Below are 23,411 nucleotides of genomic sequence, written 5' to 3'. Positions count from 1 at the left end.
ACTTCTTTAAAAGTTCAGAAATCCTTATCCCTTCAGCATTTAGTTACCTCCAATGCAGGTTTTCCGATTTCTCTTATAGTTCCATCCGCTGTTACGTTAGGAAGGAGAGTGAAAAAAAAAAAAACTTTCCCTTTTAGGATTCCATTCGCCGCTTGTAACTGTCTCTGGAAACAATTTATCTTGGCAACTTTCAAATTCCAGGGTACTTTCCCTTACTTTATCCCGGTCAAAAACCACTTTCACAACTCTTCCGACTTTCTTCCTCCTGCACAATCTTGTCCAGCTGCAGGTTTCTTTGTGGTGGCCATTACTGACTGCCGCTCCTCCGCCTTGGGAAAAGGGGGTTTTGCCGGCTGGGGAGGGGGTCTGCGACACCCCCAAACCCCTATCCGGATCCCCCCTGTCTTCAGCTGCCTCTATGGGGCAGCTGTATCCCCCAAATCCAAGCGGATCGGGGGCACCTTGGCAGCGAGCGCAGCAGGGATCGCGCGGTATCGCGAATCCCTGCCGCTGCCGAAGCCTTGCAAACCGGAAGACCGGTCCTAAGGAAGGTTCAGCTCTGCTTTTAGATGAGCTAGAAAGCAAGAAATCCAAAGATTTCCTGCTTTCTAGCTCATCTAAATCTCCCGGAACAGCTGATAGTCGGAACAGCTGGTAGTTGGGAGAAAAAAAAAAGGAAAAATAGTAACTTACCAAAATAATTGGGCAAAGGCACAAGGCAGGCAAGTTGGATGGCGCACATGCCAGGTAAAGAGTGAGTGGGCGGGGAGGGGGAGGGGCCAGCCAGTGGCGCTATTTGCTGGTTCTCCGAACTACGCGCAATTGTAACAACCAGTACTATAGAACCGGTCCGTCCAGGTAGAATCCCACCCCTGGTTCTCTGCCCTAATGATTTCTTCCAACAACCAGTTTGTCAAACATCTCGGAAAGTGAACAACCCAGTTCTTGTGAACCCCAGGTGAATCCCATCACTGCTGACCTCACAAATACAGGAATCGAGACCAGAAGGTAGAGATGAAGATGGTTACAAAACGGAAGCAGAAGCTGAATTTGGAAGGAGCCTTGCTAAGCAAATGTTTCTTTTCTGCAACTTTGGAGTACACGAATAAAATGGAAAACAGGAAAACATACGTCCGACATTAAAAATGGGGGAAGGGGGGAAATTTGTGTACAAACAAGGAGAAAAAAAATGATCCAAATATCAAATAAATCTAATATTAAACATAAAAGAATCCATCTTGACTGGATGCTGGAAAAAAAACAACCTGATTTTTTAAAAAATGGCTATTTTTTTTAACTCTCTGAGGACTTTTTCTTTTAAGCCGCCTACACCAGAGAACAACATAAGCATTTTTGCTTCAACTCATCTCTCTTAAGTCACAAACTGGATCTCGGTTATTCAGGCTGGATCACTGATTCAGCATCACCCAAATAATTCCTTTCTCTAGAAAAAAAATGAAAATGAAACCCAGGCCTTGTTCAGCCCAACCACTCTTCTCCTGAATTCTGTTTTCCCCAAGGCGGAAGATTATCCTTGTAGCTTAAACAACCTACTCAAAAGGCGTTGTTCTCCGAGAGACAAAGCCTGCTGGAAAATAGAGAAAGGAAGGCAGAGGAACGGGCTTTCCCCGTGCAAAAAAATAAAATAAAACAACAGAGGACGCTCAAAAGGGAAGGTCAAGCAAAGCAATTATCTTCCAGAGAAGCTCTGCCGGGAATGGGACTGAGATAAGGGATAAAAACCAGCTGCCTTGTCCCCGGAAAGAAGAAATCGAGGATCATTTGTCATCCGGCCTTTGGGAGACGATTGGTGCAGAAGGACTGAGGATGCTTAGAAACAGGCCTCCTCGGGGTAGCCGGATGAGGTAGCGGAGGTGGAAAAGGTTACGTAGAATTTGGGATAAATGAAACCAGCGCCCTTGCTTACCCTTCCAGTTCCAACTGAGGTCTAATCTGTTCTCTGTTCTTTTTCTATCTATTTTGTTCTGTTACTGTTCTGTATTCTATTCTGTTTCTGTTCTGTTTCTATTCAATTCTATATTCTGTTTCTGTTCTGTATTTTGTTCTGTTCTATTTCTATTCTATTTCTATTCTACTGTGTATTATGTTCTGTTATGTAATATGTTCTGTATTATGTTCATAATGTTCTGTATTGTATTCTGTTCTATTTCTCTTCTTTTCTGTATTATGTTTTGTATTGTGTTCTGTTCTATTTCTGTTCTATTCTGTTCTATTCTGTTTCTATTCTGTTCTTTTCTGTATTATGTTTTGCATTCTGTTCTGTTTTCTATTTCTATTCTATTCTATATTCTGTTTCTGTTCTGTTTCTGTTCTGTATTTTGTTCTGTTCTATTTCTATTCTATTTCTATTCTACCGTGTATTATGTTCTGTTATGTAATATGTTCTGTATTATGTTCATAATGTTCTGTATTATGTTCTGTTCTGTTTCTATTCTTTTCTGTATTATGTTTTGTATTGTTCTGTTCTATTTCTATTCTGTTCTATTATGTTTCTATTCTGTTCTTTTCTGTATTATGTTTCGCATTCTGTTCTGTTTTGTTCTATTTCTATTCTAAAATGTTTTCTTGGAGTCAGCTGATAGACGAAATTCTATTCTGCTGCTAAGCGCTAAACTAAGGTTTAGAGGTTGCTTTTAACAAAGCAGGGCAGGAAAGGTTGTGCATGTGTGTGTGTGTCTGTGTCTGTGTGTGTATGCACTGGGATGGTTGTACATTTGCACAGATTTGGCTGTGCAAAAAAATCCTTTCAGCACAAGAGTTCCCTCAAAGTCGCCTTTGGGTGGGTTTTGATTTAGCCCACCCCGTTCGTGTAACCAAGAGCTCCTGCAGAAGGTGCGGTTTGTGCTCTCGACACAAGGAGGCGGTAGAAGCCCAAGAAATTCACCACTGAGTTTCGCCAGCCTGAACCTGGGTAGAGCCGCCCAGCGTTTGTTGTTGCTTGACACACAACCGTCCCCCATCGTTGCCGGCTGAGAATTGCCGGCTCCCAGCTGCACAACCACAAGGGCCAGCCACACACGATTAGCTAGCTTGTGGTTCTTGAGGGCAACAGGGGCGCGAACTGGGTTTGCCCAACCATCAAACTATCCGGTAGACAAAGATGCATCTTTTTTTTAGCAGAAAGAGAGAAAGAAAAAAAGACCTTTTAATTTCCTGTGCTAGTAGAACAATTACAACCCTTCGTTTAGTGACTGTTCAAAGTTACAACGGCTCTGAAAAAAAGGGACGTGGGACCGTTGCGGCATTCCCCCCACGGTCACGTGATCAAAATTCAGATTGGCTCACTTTTACGACGGTTGTGCTGTCCCGGGGTCACGCGATTCCCCCTTTTGCGACCTTCTGACAAGCAACGTCAAGGGGAAAGCCGGATTCACTTCACGACCATGTGACTAACTTATCAACCGCTGGGATTCACTTAACAACGGTGGCAGGAAAAGTCATAAAATGAGGCCACTTCATGTTCTGACCCAAACCTGGTTCCCAGAGAGCAAACGCAAGACAAAGGTACCAGCACAACCTTTTACTGTTTCATTAACGAATCCTGTTTCTGCACAGATAAAAAGGCTGCTTCCAACTAATTAGCTCTGACAAGAAAGAGCCTTGCCAAGTTTTTGCAAGGCTGCCAGGAACAACAGATAAAATTCCTAAACAATAAATCAAAGAGTCTCCAAGCATCAACTCAGATATTCCAAACGTCCACCAGACTCGAGTATAAAACTTCTTTGCTTCCTGCAAAGAACTGTGGTTCCTCAGCTGGCTTTTATCTCTTGAGGGAGGGACCATCACCTTGCAGCCTTACTCCCGAGTCGCCCGTGCTGCTGCAGCTGCTCTTTCCTTCGAGCAGCCCTGCACGCATGCACATTGGGCACATGCTCCTCGGGGGCCTCTTCCTCACTGCTGCCAGCCTCCACAATCTCCAAAGGTAGCACTTTGCTCCCTGATGATCCGGGCCCCATCCCTGCGTCACTCGCAGGCTCCTCATTTGAGTCCTCGCTCTCCGAGACCTCAGCCATCCGCACCTGCTGCCGGCGAACCACAACACTGAACAAATGTCTCACTTAACGATATGAAATGTGGGGCTCCACAAGTCAAGGACTCCCTGCAATCAACATTTGCAACAGGTTTAGCCCTCAAATTTTTACCACCCCGGCCTGGAGAGTCTCTGGATCACATTTTGTGCAATTAATGCTTGTTTTACCTGCTTCTAACCTTGGCACCTGCTGTTTCTACTTAACCATCATACACACCCAGCCTGTGAAAGAAAACCAAACTAACAAGGTGGACTTGTTACCACCTTGGGAACAAACCCCAGTTCCCCAATTGCAGATTCTAAATCCTTCCCATTTCAGGTTCCATCGCATGGTGGTCTGGCACCCAGCTGTTCCTGATGGGGGACTAGCAGAATAACAGAGTTGGAAGGGACCTTGGAGGTCTTCTAGTCCAGCCCTCTGCTCAGGCAGGAATCCCTAAACCATTTCAAACAAGTCTTGTCCAATTTTTTAAAAACGTCTAGCGTTGGGTCATTTGCAACTTTGGGTGGCAGGTAGTTCCACCGGTTAATTGTTCTCACTGTCAGAAAAATTCCTCCTTATTTCCAGGTTGAATCTCTCTCCTTGATTAGTTTCCACCCATTGCTTCTTGTCCTGCCTTCTGGTGCTTTGGAGAATAGCTTGACTCCCTCTTCTTTGGGGCAGCCCTTCAAATATTGGAAGACTGCCATCCTGTCTCCCCTGGTCCTTCTTTTCATCAAACTAAGCCAAGCCCAGTTCCTGCAACCGTTCTTCGTATGTTTTATCCTCCAGTCCCCTAACCATCTTGATTGCTCTTCTCTGAATTCTTTCTAGAGTCTCAAGATCTTTTTCACATCGTGGCAACCCAAACTGGATGCAGGATTCCAAGTGTGGCTTTACCAAGGCCTTATAAAGTGGCATTAACACCTCACCTGATCTTGATTCTATCCCTCTGTTAATGCAGGCTAGGATTGTGTTGGCTTGTTTGGTGGCTGCAGCACAACACTGGCTCATATTGAAGTGATTGTCCGCTAGGACTCCAAGATCCCTCTCACGGTTACTACTGTTGAGCCAGGTTAGCATGCTGGTTAAACCATATTCCTGCATTTCACGTGTCATGAGAACAGAAGCAGAGAGTGGAAACGAAGGGCAAGCTTTCATATCCTCATCTCCTTTTCTTGGCGATGAAAAACAAGTTCCTTTATTCTTTGACTCGAAATCCCAATAATGAGCATCAGATCCATATTTGTATGGGAGAAAATGTCTCCAGTATAAGTGAGATTCAGAAGGAATAATAAACATATAGAATCATGGATAATAGAAATGAACAAGTGTTCGCTCATGGAGGAATAAGTCAAAACGAAGCTTGGGCCTGCAGAATTGAGCGTATAATAGAATATGATTTATTATGTTATTACAGATAAAGTGAACTTCGTAAGCCAGCGTCTCTTTGGGTTGAAATCTGCAGCTAATTGCATTTCTGCCTTTCTTTATTTGTTTTATTACGGTTATGCTGTTTTTTGTTACTGCTGGCTCTGCGGAGTGCCGATGTTTGGCAAAAACAGAGGAATTTTGACTCATTTCCGATTCACGACCTTAGCGCAGGAGAACCCTGGCTTCTCCAGAATAAGATCACGCGGACGCATCTTGCACCTGGACTTGTAGTTTGCCAAAAAGTAATTTGAATTTAAAAAAAATTCCGGTAGCTGATGTTTGGACCCCCCCAAAAGGAAAAGGGAATTATGCAATACAAAATAGAAAAGGCAACTGAACCGAACAAACCAACCTTGTAGGAAAGGAAGTGCAGGATTAGTTACTTGGTGACTTGGTGTTAAGGAGCAAAGAGAAAATGGAGTGAGGCAAGTGGGCTTCTTGTGGCATTTTGCAACAATTTCAATTAATGATTAATATGTCCTTGACTTATGGCCAAAATCGGAGCCCCCTAATTTAATCGGCTAAGCACAGCAGTTGTTAAGTGAATATACCTAAGATAAAACCCAAGAATACACACTACGTGTGATGACCCGGAGTGTAACACAAACCTAACAAAATCCAAAACGTAAATAAATGTCCTTTAATGCCTCCAACTTGGCCCCACTGTTCAATAATACTCAGTTGGAGATAAAACTTACTCAAAAATACTCTTCAAAAGAAAGCAATACAGTCTGAACTCAATGAGCAGATAGAGGTGAAATAAAAAAACAAAACAAACTACAATGAAGGAATTTCCACAACAAACCAGGATAAGTATTTACCAAATTCAATGAGATAACAAGGCACATTCTGTTGGAAGGACGCCAACCAAGATAACTTCAGCCCAAAATAAAACATGCTTCTGGCAACACTGTGTTGTAATCATCTCTTTTATATACTATTCTCCCCAGCTGCAACCAATGAGGGGATCATGGCCGCTTCCTCTCTCGTAAACCAAGTTGTTTCCTTCTCCATTCCTTCCTGCATGTCCTAGAATGCAGAGGGGATGGGCCTGGTTCTTCCTCTGGCTGCCCAGCCGGCCTCTGCCCTTCCCCAGCCTCCTCCACCACCTCCGGAGCCACACTTCCACTCCCTGTCGGCTGTTCCTCCTCTCCCTCTAACAAGGACATCACACTAAGGCAGAAGCTTGTCCATCGCAAACAGTGGTAGTATTCTATCAGTTCGACCCAGTTCTGCTGACCCGGTCGCACCAATGAGCAGTGGAGACCGAACCAGCTCTCTCCAACGCTCTGCTGTTCGGCCCACCTGCCCACTTGGGGGTCCCATTGATGTCCTGCTGTTGAAGCGCAGCTGCTTTGCGTGGCACAGACGAGCGCTGCGTGGCAGCTGCTAAAGCGACAGGGAGAATGCAGGCATGCGGGAGGCGAATCGAAAATCCTCTGCGCCTGCGCAAAGTGTGCGTTCGGGTGCAAAGCGCACCCACCAAGCCACGCCCACCAAACCAGTGGTAAATTTTTTTTTGAAATGCACCACTGACCCCAAAGATAAAACACCCAGGCACAAACTGAGCAATGTGGCATATATGCAGTCCAAAGGAGTGAGACGTGTGCAGATCTATACATTGGAGAAACAAAACAAACGCCGTGGCACAACACATGAGAACAAACCCATCAGGGCAAGAGTCAGCAGCCCATCTGCGTTTGAAAGACAAAGGCCGCTCTTTTGAAGACAGAAAAGTCCGCATTCCGGACAGAGAGGAGCTCTGGTTTGAAAGAGGGGCTCCAAGAGATCATCTGTGTCAACATTGAGCAGCCCTCTCTCAACAGAAGAGGAGGGATACGACACCACGCATCCAGGGGTGGGATTCTACCGGTTTGGGTGAACTGGATGTTAACTTTGCATCCGGTTCGTTGAACCAGTATTTGAACCAACCCCCTCCCCCCCTCCCAGGAGCCTCCACGTAGCCCATTTTCGATGCTAAGGCAGGGTCTGTGCGGAGGCTCTGGGATGGGGAAAAACAGGCCTTATGGAAGTATTTAGTATTTTTTGATTTGTCAACCGCTTACAAGATACAGGTATAAGAATCAACATAGTTTTGAATACATGAGATAGATACTTATACGAAAAATATAAAAGAAACAATAGGACAGGGATGGTAGGCACAATTGGTGCGCTTATGCACGCCCCCTACAGACCTCTTAGGAAAGGGGTGAGGTCAATAGTAGACAGTCTAAGGTTAAAGTTTTTGGGGTTTGGGGAAGAAACCACAGAGTCAGGTAGAGTATTCCAGACATTGACCACTCGGTTGCTGAAGTCGTATTTCCTGCAATCAAGTTTGGTGCGGTTAACCTTGAGTTTGTATCTATTGTGTGTTCTTGTGTTGTTATGGTTGAAGCTGAAGTATTCATTGACAGGTAGGACATTGCAATGTATGATTTTATATACTATATTTAGGTCAGACCGAAGGCAGTGTAGTTCTAGTTTTCTAGGTCTAGAATTTCAAGTCTGGTGGCATAAGGTATTCTACAACGACTAGAGGAGTGGAGAACTCTTCTTGTTAAATATTTCTGGACTTTCTCAACTGTGCTAATATCAGATACGTAATGTGGGTTCCACACTGCTGAGCTGTATTCGAGTATTGGTCTAGCAAATGTTTTGCATGCTCTGGTTAGTAGTGTGATATTACCAGAGAAAAAGTTACGTAGGATGAGGTTAACAACTCTTAATGCCTTTTTGGCTATGTAGTTACAGTGGGCTCTAGCACTTAGGTCATTAGAGATGAGTACTCCAAGGTCCTTGACAGAGCTTGGATCAAAGTCCAGAAACGGGCCTGTTTCCAGCTTCCGGAGGGCCTCCAGAGCCTGGGGGAGGCTGTTTTCGCCCTCCCAGAGGCCCGAGGGAAGCCTCCGGACTCTGGGGAAGGCGCAAAACGGCCCTCTTGGAAGTTCTGGTAGGCCACGCCCACCATGGCCACACACACCCCCAGCAACTGGGCAATGAAATGATCCCTGGGATTTTTGAATCCCACCCCTGCACCCACCTTGTTTACAACGCAGCCCTTTCAACAGTGGCTGACAGTTGTACCATCATTATCATCATTAGAGGTGCAAGGGACCTTGGAGGTCTTCTTCTTCTTCCAGGGGTCTCCAAACCCGGGCCGTGAACTGATCGTGGGCCACGGCATGCCGAAAACTAAGCCATGCAAACAAGCCAAGCCCCGTCCATGGGATGCAGGAAGCATGCGAAACCCCGGCCCCTGCGGTCCATGGGAAAACCTCTCTCCGTGGAACCGATCCCTGGTACCCCCCAAAATTGGGGAGGGAAGTCCCTGTTCCAGTCCAACCCCCAATCAGACAAATGGACCAGTGGTGGGATTCAAATATTTTTTATTACTGGTTCTGTGGGAGTGGCTTGGCTTGGTGGGCGTGGCCTGGTGGGCGTGGCTTGGTGGGCATGGCTTGGTGGGTGTGGCAGTGGAAGGATATACTGCAAAATCCCCCTTCCCTCCCCACCCCACTAACCTGCTTTCCAGCTCCGTTCTCCTGTGCAGGGCAACCAAAGGAGACCCAGCCGATCCAGCTGGGACTCGATGGGAGGCAGAGAAGAGATGGGGTTGGTGGGGCCAGTCAGAGGTGGGATCGGCCGGTTCTCCAGAACTATTCCAAATTTCCACTACCAGTTCCAGAGAACCGGTCTGAACCGGCTGAATATACCACTTCTGGTTCTATGGCAAAATGAACTACCTACCCACTTTTTTTACTACTGGTTCTGTAGGTGTGGCTTGGTGGGCGTGGCAGCGGAAGGATATATTGCAAAATCCCCCTTCCCTCCCCACCCCACTAACCTGCTTTCCAGCTCCCTTCTCCTGGGCAGGGCAACCAAAGGAGACCCAGCCGATCAGCTGGGACTCAATGGGAGGCAGAGAAGAGATGGGGTTGGCGGGGCCAGTCAGAGGTGGGATCGGCCGGTTCTTCAGAACTACTCCACATTTCCATTACTGGTTCTCCAGAACCGGTCAGAACCGGCTGAATACCAACTCTGAAATGGACGTCTGAATTCAGAAACGGATGTTACTTTTTAAGTCCTATAAACCAGAGGTCTCCAAACTTGGCAACTTTAAGACTTGTGGACTTCAACTCCCAGAATTCCTCAGCCAGCATAGCTGGCTGAGGAATTCTGGGAGTTGAAGTCCACAAGTCTTAAAGTTGCCAAGTTTGGGGATCCCTGCTATAAACGTTCCAAAACTGATAAAAACAGACCATTAAAAAAACCCCACTGAGTAGTATCTGGCTTCGGCCCCAAAAAGCAGCAATAATTCCCGTGAGTCGGAAGCTCCTTGGCAAGGAAGTGGCGTGTTGTTGCACTGACAACGGACATTCCACAATCCTGGAATGAGCCAGAGTTTTGGCAGCCTACAGGGAACACACCTTTGGCAGGTTCATCTTCCCCAGCTGGTGGCAAACAGGTGCGGTGAACAGGAGGATGGCATCACCGTATCTCTGGAGTAACGCAAGAGCTGGGCTGGCTTACTCGCCTTCTTTTCCTCTGGGGTGTGTCTGTGTGTCTGTGTGTGTGTGTGTGTTTCACCAAAAAAAACTTGAGTGATTTCTCTGGCTTGTCAGAAATTTCCCCTTCGTCATGTGACTTAATTTCTGGCCCAGAAGCAGCAGAAATTTGTGTGGTTACATGGGAGAACGAGCTGTTGAACCACGCCGTAGCTCAGCTGAATTCGGTGCAAGGGTGGTTGAATTCGGCAGGGTTTCCTTTGAAGGTTTGGACTTCGTCCTGAAATCCATGGGAGTCCTTGACTTACGACCACAATTGAGCCCAAACATTTCTGTTGCTAAGCGAAACAACTGTTAGGTGAGTTCTGCCCCGTTTTACCCCCTTTCTTGCCACTGGCGTTAAGTGAATCATTGCAGTGGTTCAGTTAGTCACAGGGTTGTTAAATGAACCTGGCTTCCCTGTTGACTTCAAGGAAGAGGGTGCGTGTGTGTGTCAAGCTATTCTCCAAAGCACTTGAGCAGCGGGGTTGGACTAGAAGACCTCCAAGGTCCCTTCCAACTGTGTCATTCTGTATTCTGTAAGAGCTCAGTGGAGGACTAGGGGTGACATGATAGCAGACTTCCAAGATTTGAGGGACTGCCCCAAAGAAGAGGGAGTCAAGCTGTTCTCCAAAGCATCTGAGGGCAGGACAAGAAGCAACAGATGGAAACTCATCAAGGAGAGAAGCAACTTAGAACTAAGGAGGAATTTCCTGACAGTGAGAACAATGAATCAATGCAACAACTTATCTCAGAGGTTGTGGGTACTCCATCACTGGAGGCTTTTAAGAAGGGATTGGACAACCATCTGTCTAAAATGAGGACTGTGGAAAATCAATGGCTACCCACCTGCCTTCCATGGAGGACCTGTATATACTGCACGAGTCAAAAAGAGAGTAGTGAAAATATTTACAGACCCCTCACATCCCGGACGTAAACTCTTTCAACTCCTTCCCTCAAAACGACACTATAGAGCACTGCACACCAGAACAACTAGACACAAGGACAGTTTTTTCCCTGAAAGCCATCCCTCTGCTAAACAAATAATTCCCTCAACACTGTCCAACTATTTCCAAAGTCTGCACTACTATCACTATTAATCTTCCCATCACTCCTTCTCACCCCTCCCCTTCCACTTGTGACTGTAGGACTGTAACTTTGTCACTTGTATTCTAATGATTTATATGGACTATTTCCTAGTCTGATTTGATGGCTTATCGTACCCTATGACTATTATTAAGTGTTGCACCTTATGATTCTTGGCTCTTGATGAATGTATCTTTTCTTTTATGTACACTGAGAGCATTTGCACCAAATTCCTTGTGTATCCAATCACACTTGACTAATAAAGAATTCTATTCTATTCTATTCTATTCTATTCTATTCTATTCTATTCTATTCTATTCTACTCTACTCTACTCTACTCTACTCTACTCTACTCTACTCTAGTCTATTCTTATTGTATCCTATGACTATCATTAAGTGTCGTACCTGATGATTCTTGACTCTTGATGAATGTATCTTTTCTTTTATGTACACTGAGAGCATTTGCACCAAATTCCTTGTGTATCCAATCACACTTGACTAATAAAGAATTCTATTCTATTCTATTCTATTCTATTCTATTCTATTCTATTCTACTCTACTCTACTCTACTCTACTCTACTCTAGTCTAGTCTAGTCTATTCTTATTGTATCCTATGACTATCATTAAGTGTCGTACCTGATGATTCTTGACTCTTGATGAATGTATCTTTTCTTTTAATGTACACTGAGAGCATTTGCACCAAGACAAATTCCTTGTGTGTCCAATCACACTTGGCCAATAAAGAATTCTATTCTATTCTATTCTATTCTATTCTATTCTATTCTATTCTATTCTATTCTATTCTATTCTATTCTACTCTACTCTACTCTACTCTAGTCTAGTCTAGTCTAGTCTATTCTTATTGTATCCTATGACTATCATTAAGTGTCGTACCTGATGATTCTTGACTCTTGATGAATGTATCTTTTCTTTTAATGTACACTGAGAGCATTTGCACCAAGACAAATTCCTTGTGTGTCCAATCACACTTGGCCAATAAAGAATTCTATTCTATTCTATTCTATTCTATTCTATTCTATTCTATTCTATTCTATTCTATTCTATTCTATTCTATTCTATTCTTCCATTCCATTCCATTCCATTCCATTCCATTCTACTCTATTCTATTCTATTCTATTCTACTCTATTCTACTCTACTCTATTCTTATTGTATCCTATGACTATCATTAAGTGTCGTACCTGATGATTCTTGGCTCTTGATGAATGTATCTTTTCTTTTAATGTACACTGAGAGCATTTGCACCAAGACAAATTCCTTGTGTGTCCAATCACACTTGGCCAATAAAGAATTCTATTCTATTCTATTCTATTCTATTCTATTCTATTCTATTCTATTCTATTCTATTCTTCTATTCTATTCTATTCTATTCTACTCTACTCTACTCTACTCTATTCTATTCTTATTGTATCCTATGACTATCATTAAGTGTCGTACCTGATGATTCTTGACTCTTGATGAATGTATCTTTTCTTTTAATGTACACTGAGAGCATTTGCACCAAGACAAATTCCTTGTGTGTCCAATCACACTTGGCCAATAAAGAATTCTATTCTATTCTATTCTATTCTATTCTATTCTATTCTATTCTATTCTATTCTATTCTATTCTTCTATTCTATTCTACTCTACTCTACTCTACTCTATTCTTATTGTATCCTATGACTATCATTAAGTGTCGTACTTGATGATTCTTGACTCTTGATGAATGTATCTTTTCTTTTATGTACACTGAGAGCATTTGCACCAAGACAAATTCCTTGTGTGTCCAATCACACTTGGCCAATAAAGAATTCTATTCTATTCTATTCTATTCTATTCTATTCTATTCTATTCTTCCATTCCATTCCATTCCATTCCATTCTACTCTATTCTATTCTACTCTATTCTATTCTATTCTATTGTACTCTATTCTACTCTATTCTTATTGTATCCTATGACTATCATTAAGTGTCGTACCTGATGATTCTTGGCTCTTGATGAATGTATCTTTTCTTTTAATGTACACTGAGAGCATTTGCACCAAGACAAATTCCTTGTGTGTCCAATCACACTTGGCCAATAAAGAATTCTATTCTATTCTATTCTATTCTATTCTATTCTATTCTATTCTTCTATTCTATTCTATTCTATTCTACTCTACTCTACTCTACTCTATTCTATTCTTATTGTATCCTATGACTATCATTAAGTGTCGTACCTGATGATTCTTGACTCTTGATGAATGTATCTTTTCTTTTAATGTACACTGAGAGCATTTGCACCAAGACAAATTCCTTGTGTGTCCAATCACACTTGGCCAATAAAGAATTCTATTCTATTCTATTCTATTCTATTCTATTCTATTCTATTCTACTATTCTATTCTATTCTATTCCTATTCTATTCTTATTGTACCCTATGACTATCATTAAGTGTCGTACCTGATGATTCTTGACTCTTGATGAATGTATCTTTTCTTTTATGAACACTGAGAACAGAGAGGGCTGGAAAACACTGGGAAGCCATATATAAATCCATTACTATTGCCACTAACCTTTCAAAGTAATAATGGCACTGAAAAAAATGGGACTTGCCACCATTTTTCACGCTTATGGTCATATGCTTGCCGACTCACATTTACGATAATTGCAGGGTCCCCGGGGTCATCTGACAAGCAAAGTCAAGGGGGAAGTCAGATTCGCTTAACAACCAGGCTACCAGCTTAGCAACTGCAGTGGTTCACTTAACAACGGCGACAAGAAAGGTCGCACAATGGGGCAAAACTCGCTCAGCAACTGTCTCGCTTAGCAAGAGAAATTTCGGCGTACGTTCAAAGTGACAATAAAGTTATTCCACGTCTTAGCCTAAGCCACTAAACGAAGTGTTGTAAGCCGGCCTGTACAAGAGATGCTCCCAAAGGCCAAGCAAAAACCGACAAGCAAACCGACAAAACCGGATGACACCTAACAGCATTTTTTCTCTCCCTCCATTGCGGGAGCTTCGTGTAATTTACAACATCATCAAGATCAGCTTCTGGAAATCATGGTGGGGGAAAAAAATCAACCTTGCGAGATCTCTCACTGTCTCTCTTCCTCTCTCTGTCTCTCTCTCTCTCCCTGCGCCATCAAGCCCTCCCTGTCTTCCTTAAGTTAATCTTTCTGGACCTCTGCAGATGGCGTTGAATGTGCTTTGTCCAATCTGCACATGATTTGAGGGCATGCTTGAGGGGTCCACAAGGTGACTTGAGTTTGGGTATTACCAACTGCAGGACAGAACCTGGAGCTCCCATGGAGAAGCTGTTAGGAATATAAGTCACCTAACAGGTATTTGAGTTAGAAATATATAAACCAGGATAGACATTTTAATACTGTCTCTTTAAGGGAATGCAAGAGCATGCAATTGGGTGTGGTTTCTCAAACAGCCATAAGATGGAGCCAGAAACCTGGTTTGTTTTAGTCTTAGTCTCAGAAGAGAGTGTGTCTGAGTGTATCTCTGTTTCCTTCCGTTGGAAAGTACTGCCGTTGCTCCATTTCTTCTAATTGACTGATATTACTGGGTTTAATGTAAGTCTGTTACTGAACAGTTTTTTGACACTGGAATTTGATATTTGGATTATCCCTGGATTGAAAAACTGACTGATTTACCTGTAAATGACTTTTGGACTGCCTATTTTGGACTTTGCTTAAACCTTTCGGGAAGTAAAAACCTACATTTACTGTACAGTGTATCTGTGTGCTGTGTGTGTATTATTCCAACACTACTCTCAAATACGTCTCCCTGTATGCGCTCATTCTCCTAACGGGGAATTATCTCAACAGAAGCTCCAGCCAAACTTACCTGCACTGCTCGTGCGTGCGCCTCCCAGCTAATTTTCGGCCCGTTTGAGGCTGTTTTCGCCCTCCCGGAGGCTCAAAGGAAGCCTCTGCAGCCTCCAGAGGCTGAAAAACGGGCCTTCTGGAAATACCAGAAGTGCCGAAATGGGCCCGTTTTCAGCCTCCCGAGGCCTTCCGGAGCAGAGGTGGTATATTCAGCAGGTTCTGACCAGTTCTGGAGAATTGGTATCAGAAATTTTGAATAATAGTTCAGAAAGCCAGCAAATCCCACCTCTGACTGGAGATTTTACAGGATCCTTCCCTTGCCACGCCCATAGAACCGGTAGTAAAAAAAAATAAATTTGAATCCCACCACTGCTCCGGAGGCTGAAACGGGCACTTCCGGTATTTCTAGAAGGCCGGTTTTCGGCCTCCTGAGGCTGCAGAGGCTTCCTCCGAGCCTCCCGGAGGGCAAAAACGGTCTCCAGCGGGCTGAAAAACAGCTGGGAGGCGCGTGCATGCATAGTGCAGGTATGGGGGGTGGGGTGGGGGTGTTGCGCGCACATGCGCAGGAGGGGGGCCAGGGCGTGCTGCATTGTGGGTGCCGGCACGCGCACTCTTTCGGCACACCCCAACAAAAAGGTTCGTCATCACTGGCCGAGATTAATGCTTCTCAACCTTGCAAACTTTTAGATGGGTGGACATCAAGCTTTGCCGCCTGGCGAATTGAGGTCCACCCATCTTAAAAGATGCCGAGGTTGAGAATTTGCTGATGCTTTTAGCTTCGTGTTTCTCAACTTGGAGATGGACGGACATCAGACGATTCTTCCCCATGGCTGGAAGAAGCCAGGTTTGCTTAATGACTGCCTGATTCCCTTAACAACGGCAGCGATTTGCTGAAGAACCGTGGCAATATATATCGTAATCTATTGAGCGCTTAACAATGTTGTTTAGCAACAGAAATTCTGATCCCAGTTGTCCTTGTATTACCTGGACCAAGCGGTCATTATCGGAGTAACGGCCAAGGCCAAGCACCTTCCAAGATCCAGCACAGACTCCTGCACACAGGATTGGGAAATACAACAATATCGTTTGTAGCTCACCCCAGGGTGTGCCGTTTGTCTTTACCCACCAATAGAATAAAAGGCATTTAGGCCATCAAATCCAGCCCCCCGCCGAGTGCAAGAATCCAATTAAAAGATCCTTGACAGATGCTATTTGGTCTCCAGTTGAACACACGGGAGGGGGGGGGGGAAATGCTCAGCATCGTTCGGGCTCCCTGGTTCTATCCACAAAATGCTCTTCCTGTTCGGACATTACGCCTAACCTTCGACCGGAATTATCGGCAGGCCTCAACTTACGACAGTTGAGCCCCAGAGTCCCGTTGTTAAGTGAAACAGATGTTCCGTGAGCTTTGCCCCATTTTACGAACTTTCTTGCCACAATCGTTAAGGGAATTACTGCCGTTGTTAAGTGAAGTGCAGTGGTGGGATTAAAAGAAACATTACCGGTTCTGTGGGGGTGTGGCTTGGTGGGCGTGGCAGGGGAAGGATATACTGCAAAATCCCCCTTCCCTCCCCATCCCACTAACCTGCTTTCCAGCTCCGTTCTCCTGTGCAGGGCAACCAAAGAAGACCCAGCCAATCAGCTGGGACTCAATGGGAGGCAGAGAAGAGTTGGGGTTGGCGGGGCCAGTCGGAGGTGGGATTGGCCGGTTCTCCCAACTACTCCAAATTTCCGCTACTGGTTCCCGAGAACTGGTCCAAACCTGCTGAATACCGCCTCTGCTTAAATGGCTTCCCCCATGGACTTCGCTTGTCATCGTCTAAGAATGAGTCAGTCACCAAGCATCTGAATTTTGATCATGTGACCACAGGGATGCTGCAATGGTCGTAAGCGTGAAAAATGGTCCTAAGTCCCTTTTTTTCAGCGCTGTTGTAATTTCAAATGGTCACTGAACAAATTGCTGCAAGCCAAAGGCCATCCATAGCCTGCCTGGAAGCTAAATCCGTTATTCCCTATCCTTCTTTGTGAGTGAGAGAGAAAAAGAATTATAAACCTTTCATTTTTAATAAAAGGATTATAAACCTCTAATTTAAAAAAATTTTTTTTTAACCAAAAGGACTTCTAGGGCATCACTGTTGAGGTAATTCCCCGTTAGGAGAATGAGCGCATACAGGGAGACGTATTTGAGAGAAGTGTTTGAATAATACACACACAGCACACAGATACACTGTACAGTAAATGTAGGTTTTTATTTCCAATAAAGGTTTTAAGCAAAGTTCAAAACAAGCAGTCCACAGTCATTCACAGGTAAGATTAGTCAGTTTTTAGTCCAGGGATAACCCAATAACAAAGTCCAGTGTCAAAAACAGTTCAGTATCAGACTTACATCAAATCCAGGAATATCGGTCAGTTAGGAAAAATGGAGGAACAGCAATACTCTCCAACAGAAGGAAAAAGAGACTCACTGAGACACACTGAGACAAAGACTAAGACAACCCAGGTTTCTGGCTCCATCTTATGGCTGTTTGAGAAACCACACCCAATTACACTTTTAGTATTTTCTTAAAGAGACAATATTAAAATGTCTATCCTGGTTTATATATTGTCCAACCATATATTGTTCAAAGTTAACTCAGCCTTCCATCCTTCCGAGGTGGGTAAAATGAGGACCCAGATTATTGGGGGCAAGAAGCTGATTCTATAAAACTGCTTAGAGAGGGCTGTAAGGCACTGTGAAGTAGTATATAAATGCTATTGCAATTCCTTCCTTCCTTCCTTCCTTCCTTCCTTCCTTCCTTCCTTCCTTCCTTCCTTCCTTCCCTCCCTCCCTCCCTCCCTCCCTCCCTCCCCTCCTTCCTTAGTTCCCTTTCTCATTCTCCTTCCTGGTGGCTCAGTGGTTAGAATGCAATATTGCAGGCTAATTCTGCCCACTGCCAGCAGTTCGATCCTGACCTGTTCAAAGTTAACTCAGCCTTCCATCCTTCCGAGGTGGGTAAAATGAGGACCCAGATTATTGGGGGAAAGAAGCTGATTCTATAAAACTGCTTGGAGAGGGCTGTAAGGCACTGTGAAGTAGTATATAAATGGTATTGCAATTCCTTCCTTTTTTCTTCCATCCATCCATCCTTCCTCTCTTAATTCCTTCCCTCCGTCCTTCCCTCCCTGTGTCTGTCCTTCCTTCCTTCCTTCCTTCCTTCCTTCCTTCCTTCCTTCCTTCCTTCCTTCCTTCCCTCCCTCCCTCCCTCCCTCCCTCCCTCCATGTCTCTTTCCTTCCTTCCTTCCTTCCTTCCTTCCTTCCTTCCTTCCTTCCTTCCTTCCTTCCTTCCTTCCCTTCCTCCCTCCCTCCCTCCCTCCCTCCCTCCCTCCCTCCCTCCCTCCCTCCCTCCCCCTCCCTCCTTCCTTAGTTCCCTTTCTCATCCTCCTTCCTGGTGGCTCAGTGGTTAGAGTGCAATATTGCAGGCTAATTCTGCCCACTGCCAGGAGGTCGATCCTGACCGGCTCAAAGTTGACTCAGCCTTCCATGGTCCTTCTGAGGTTGGTAAAATGAGGAGCCAGATTGTCGGGGGCAGTATGCTGACTCTAGAAAATGCTGTAAAAGTAGTCTATAAGTCTACGGGCTATTGGTATGGCTACTAGGTTTTGTATCTGAATGTCACTACATTTTGCAGAAACTTGGCGTCATTGTCTCGCCGCTGTAGACTCTCTGAGCCACGGATCCCATACTTCACACGTTTGTATCCCATGTCTCTCTCGGCGTTTCATAGAAGATTGACGCCTCAATCATTTGTGATTTGACACGGCTCAATGTTACGGAGCAGGAAGGAGATTGCCTTGAAAAAAATAATTATAATTAAAGTTGTGTAAACACCAATTTAGGCCACCTGGACAGGAAAGGGGAAGGAAAAGATTCACAGTGCCCTGCCTTGATTCAGTAAAGGACATTTTATCCCCTTTATAATAATATTAGTTCATGTGATACAGGGAGTCCTTGACATACAACCATAATAAAGCCTGCCCATTATGGTCGTGTGTGGTCACTGTTCTCAGTTTTAACCACCTTTTCTGTGACAGTCGTTAAGTGAATACCACAGTCGTTAAACGGATCTATGGTTCTTAATGGGGTTAGTTTTGCCGAAACCCAGAAGGGATAAGTTTGGGCAAAGCTGGCATAAAACATGGTCACATGACCACAGGGTGCTCCAAACAGTCCCAAATGCAGCCAGAGCTTTAACTGAGTCGTTAGTACAGGTAGTCCTCGACTTACAACAGTCCGTTTAGTGGCCAAAGTTACGGCACTGAAAAAAAGCGAGTTATGTTTGTCACACTTAAATGTCCGCTGCAGCATCCCCACGGTCGTGTGATTGAAACCCATACGCTTGGCAACTGACTCGTATTTATGACCATTGCAGTGTACCCGGGTCGGCTTCACTGAACGACCGTGTGACGAACTTAACGACGGCAGGGATTCCCTGGCAAAAAAAAAAGGAGTTATAAAAAGGGAGCAGAACCCCACTTTTAATAAATCTTTCCCTTTGCGACATAAATCCCGGGCTCAATTGTGGTCCTAAGTCGAGGACTAGCGGCATTCTTTGAATCCCTGACTCCCCCAGTTGGATTCCCACCTGCTGGTGGGCGAAGCCTGAGGGCGGAGAGGCCACGCCCACTCACCCCCCCCGCCACCCCCTTAGCCCGTTGCCGGGGAAACCGACAACTCCTCTTTCCTCTCGATGGCCTTTCTGGCGCGGTCAGAGCGGCCGGTGGCCGCTCTAGTCCTCCCGCCGACACGTCCGCAGACGCTCGTTCGCCGCCTTGGGCGCTCGTCCAGGGCCGGGTGACGCCATCGGGAGGGGACGGCGCGCGCGTGCGTGATGGCGGCGCGGCGGCTCCGGGCCGCTTCTACCTCCGGAGGATCCGGCGACTGAAGGCGGCGGCGGCGGCGGCGGGTCAGGCGTGAGAGCAGGGGAAAAAAGGCGGCCGGCCCTCCTCCTCCTCTTCCGAAGAGCGGCCGTCGGCGCCCCCCGGTTCTCCGCGCCCTCGGGGGCTGGGCTCCGGCCATGGAGCGGTGGGACCGGCGTCGTCGTCGGGGGGCGTCGTCCGGCCTGCTGGAGGCTCTGCCGGCCTTGCCGTGGCGAACGCCGCTGCTGCTGCTGCTGGTGCCGCTGCTGGCGGCGCGGGGCGCGGAGTCGACCTCGGCGGATGGCAAGGCGTGCGAGAAGCCCTGCGCCAACGGAGGACGCTGCCAGCCCAGCACCGGCCAGTGCGAGTGCCAGCCCGGCTGGGTGGGCGACCAGTGCCAGCACTGCGGGGGCCGCTTCCGGTGGGTGAGGAGGGGGCGGCCGGGGGTGGGTGGGGGCTGGGGGGCTGGGGGAGGGCCAGAGGGCGAGCGAGCGGGACTTGGGGTTGCCAGCCCCCTCCTTCCCTCCTGGGGAGAGGCTGCTTCCCCCAGCCTCCCATTTCCCCCTTCTTTTTGGGGTACGGGGTCCCAAAGCCGCCATTTGCACCCTGCTTTTGAAACTGGGAGGTTTTGGCTCCTCCGTCAGATGCTGGGGAGGAGAAGCACCACAACACCCGCTCAGCTCAGCCCGGGTAGGAGGGAGGGATTGCCTTATTCTTATGGTTTATTATTAGTAGTATGATTGTTATTATTAGCATTAGTATTATTATAGCATTAGAATTAGTAGTACTATTAGTACTATTAGTATCAGTATTACTAGTATTTGTATTATATTTTATTTATTAGTCTTAGTATTACTAGTATTTGTATTGTATTTTATTTATTTTCTTGTAGTCAGCCAGATGTTCAGTCTGGGTTTCACATTTTTGTCTGTCTGTGGAGTCCTTTGCAAGGGACCTGGTATTGTTGTTGTTATTTAATCTTGAATTCCATTCACAGTCTGGGACTGGTAAAAACTTAACAGTTCAAGTCCTAAACTAGGACTGAAGAGCTGTTGAGGTAACGTCTGTAGATGATGATGATGATGATGGTTATTATTATTGATATCTTTATTATTAATCATTGCACAGTCAGCCAGATGTTCAAACTGGGTTTCACATTTTTCTCAACCTATGGAGTCCTCCCCAAGGACCTGGTATTGTTATTATTATTATTTATTCTACAATTTGATTCACACTATGGGAATGTTTAAAAAACTTAGCAGTTCAAGCCCTAAACAAGGACCCGAGAGCTGTTGAGGTAATGTCTGCAAATAATGATGATGGTTATTATTATTGATATCTTTATTATTATTAATCATTGCACAGTCAGCCAGATGTTCAGACTAGGTTTCACATTTTTGTCAACCTATGGAGTCTTTTCCAAGGACCTGGTATTATTATTATTTAATCTAATCTACAATTCAATTCACAGTCTGGGACTCATAAAAACTTAGCAGTTCAAGTCCTAAACAAGGACCTCAGAGCTGTTCAGGAAATGTCTGTATATTATTGTTGTTATTATTAATCATTGCACAGTCAGCCAGAAGTTCACACTGGGTTTGGTCTGTTCATCTACCTATTGAGTCTTTACCAAGGACCTGGGATAGGCAGATATGGATGTTTGATGGTGTTAGAGGGTTTATTATTGTGGTTCGTCGCACAGTCAGCCAGATGTTCAGACTGGATTTGGCATTTTCGTCTACCTATCTAGTTCCTCTTCTTTATTTATTTATTTGCCATTTATCGCTCACCATCGGCTCACCTTACTCTAAGCAGCTCACAAACATAAAAAAGAAAAAAAAGGAAGTTGGAACAAAGCAAAAGTAAAATAAAAGCATGAAATGAACAAGGAAAAAGAAAACAAGGAAAATACATGGATATGATTAGCAAAAAAGATGGGTGAGTGGGGGGCAGGGGAGGGAAGGTGGAGCCTTCTGTCAATCTAGCGGCCACCTTCAGAGTCCATCTCTCCCATTGGGGTCTCCAGGGAAATTTCCAGAGCCAGGTCTTTAGGGTCTTACAGATGCTGCACAAAGGCAGGGTTTGACTTTCCAGTAAGGACAAAAGACCAGGATTGGGCCAAGGACTATGGGATCTTGTCCCTCCTAATTCTCTTTCCTGTCTTGGATATCCGGATAATTCCAATTTTCTCTTTAAAGGGGTCAGTTCTGTACACAGTTGAGCCCAACGTCCCTGTTGCTAGGTGAAAGCTTTCAGTGAGCTTTGCCCCATTTTACAACTTTTCTCGCCACAGTTGCTAAGTGAATCACCGCAGTTAAGTTAGTACCACAGTCGTTCAGTTAATCTGGCTTCCCCATCGACTTTGCTTGTAAGACGGTTGCGAAAGGGATCACTTGCCCCCAACTCCCCCCGGGGTTACTGCTACCATCATAAATACACGTCGGTTGCCAAACGCCTGAATTTTGATCATGAGATTACAGGGATCCTGCAACGGTTGTAAGGGTGAAAAATGTTCACAAGTAACTTTTTTTTCAGTGCCACTGTAACTTTGAATGGTCACTGAATGAACTGTTGTATGGAGGAGTCCTTGGTGCCCTTTGATCTTGCTTGTTTTCTTGCAGACAAGTTTTCTTGGCAACAGCATCAGTGCTAGTAAGGAATGGGGTTTGCTGTCACTGACTCTGCACTCTGCACCGCACTCCTTACTAGCACTGATGATGTTACCTAGTTTGGTAGTGAGATGTCTACAAGAAAACAAGCAACCTCAGAGAGCGCTAAGGACTCCTGATTCCCACCCCGAGCTGCAAATATTCTCCTTTATTGATAACCTGCCTTGCAAAAACCTCTGGATGAGGCCATTGACGGAGGGCAGCGGGCTAAACACATCATGCCACTCGCTTTGCCTAAGTAATTCTTATAACTTAAACCTCAGCCGAACAACTGAGATGCCCAGAAAAGTGCGGCTCTGGTATAATTTGTTTCCCTCGACTATGTGAGGCTTGGAAGAAGAACCACAGAGAGGTTGGCACCCTTATTCATTAGGCTACATTACTGTGTGGCTGGTCTCCCAGAAGATCTGGGATGATATGTGGAGAGGCTGCCAAGAAGCACTTAATGCCCAGACTGCAGTCTTTAAAAAGAGAGAGAGAGAGAGAGAGAGAGAAAGAAAGAGAGAGGCACCTCAGTCTGGACTGATGTTCAGAGGTGAAGATTGTCGATCAATCTTGCCATATCTAACCAGTGCGGTTTTCACAGTGAATCTCATCAGCTGGAGGATTTCAGCTGGTGGTGTAGTAATGGCAGGGACCGGATTTGTCAGAGCAGGGACGTAGAAGAAGAAGAAGAATTCTTTATTCTACTTCTAATATGGCCAAGTGTGATTTGTCTTGGTGCAAATGCTCTCAGTGTACATAAAAGAAAAGATACTTTTGTCTAGAGTCAAGAATCATAAGGTCACTTAATCAATGATAGTCATAGGGCACAATAAGCAATCGAATCATACTAGGAAACAATAGAAATCATTAGGATACAAGTGATAAAAGTTTACAGTCATACAGTCACAAGTGGGAGGGGAGGGGTGATAAGGAGTGATGAGAAGATCA

At 45.2% G+C, this 23,411-nt stretch overlaps 1 protein-coding gene across 1 annotated transcript in view; it reads left to right on the top strand.

The window, feature by feature from the left end:
• The first annotated feature begins 19,751 nt into the window (after positions 1-19,751).
• ATRN (attractin) overlaps positions 19,752-23,411 on the top strand; it is a 246,933-nt gene continuing 243,273 nt past the window's right edge. The window contains exon 1 of the mRNA XM_087962695.1: positions 19,752-20,230. Within this exon, the coding sequence (XP_087818821.1) occupies positions 19,968-20,230 (263 nt within the window). The 5' untranslated portion in view covers positions 19,752-19,967. The remainder of the gene's footprint in view (positions 20,231-23,411) is intronic.

This window comes from Notechis scutatus, chromosome 4 (assembly GCF_049901735.1).
Source record: "Notechis scutatus isolate UNSWTSFEM ecotype Mainland chromosome 4, rNotScu1.2, whole genome shotgun sequence".
Classification (NCBI taxonomy): Eukaryota; Metazoa; Chordata; class Lepidosauria; order Squamata; family Elapidae; genus Notechis; species Notechis scutatus.
Note: the sequence above shows the minus strand (reverse complement) of the source record. Positions and strands in the feature narration are given on the sequence as shown.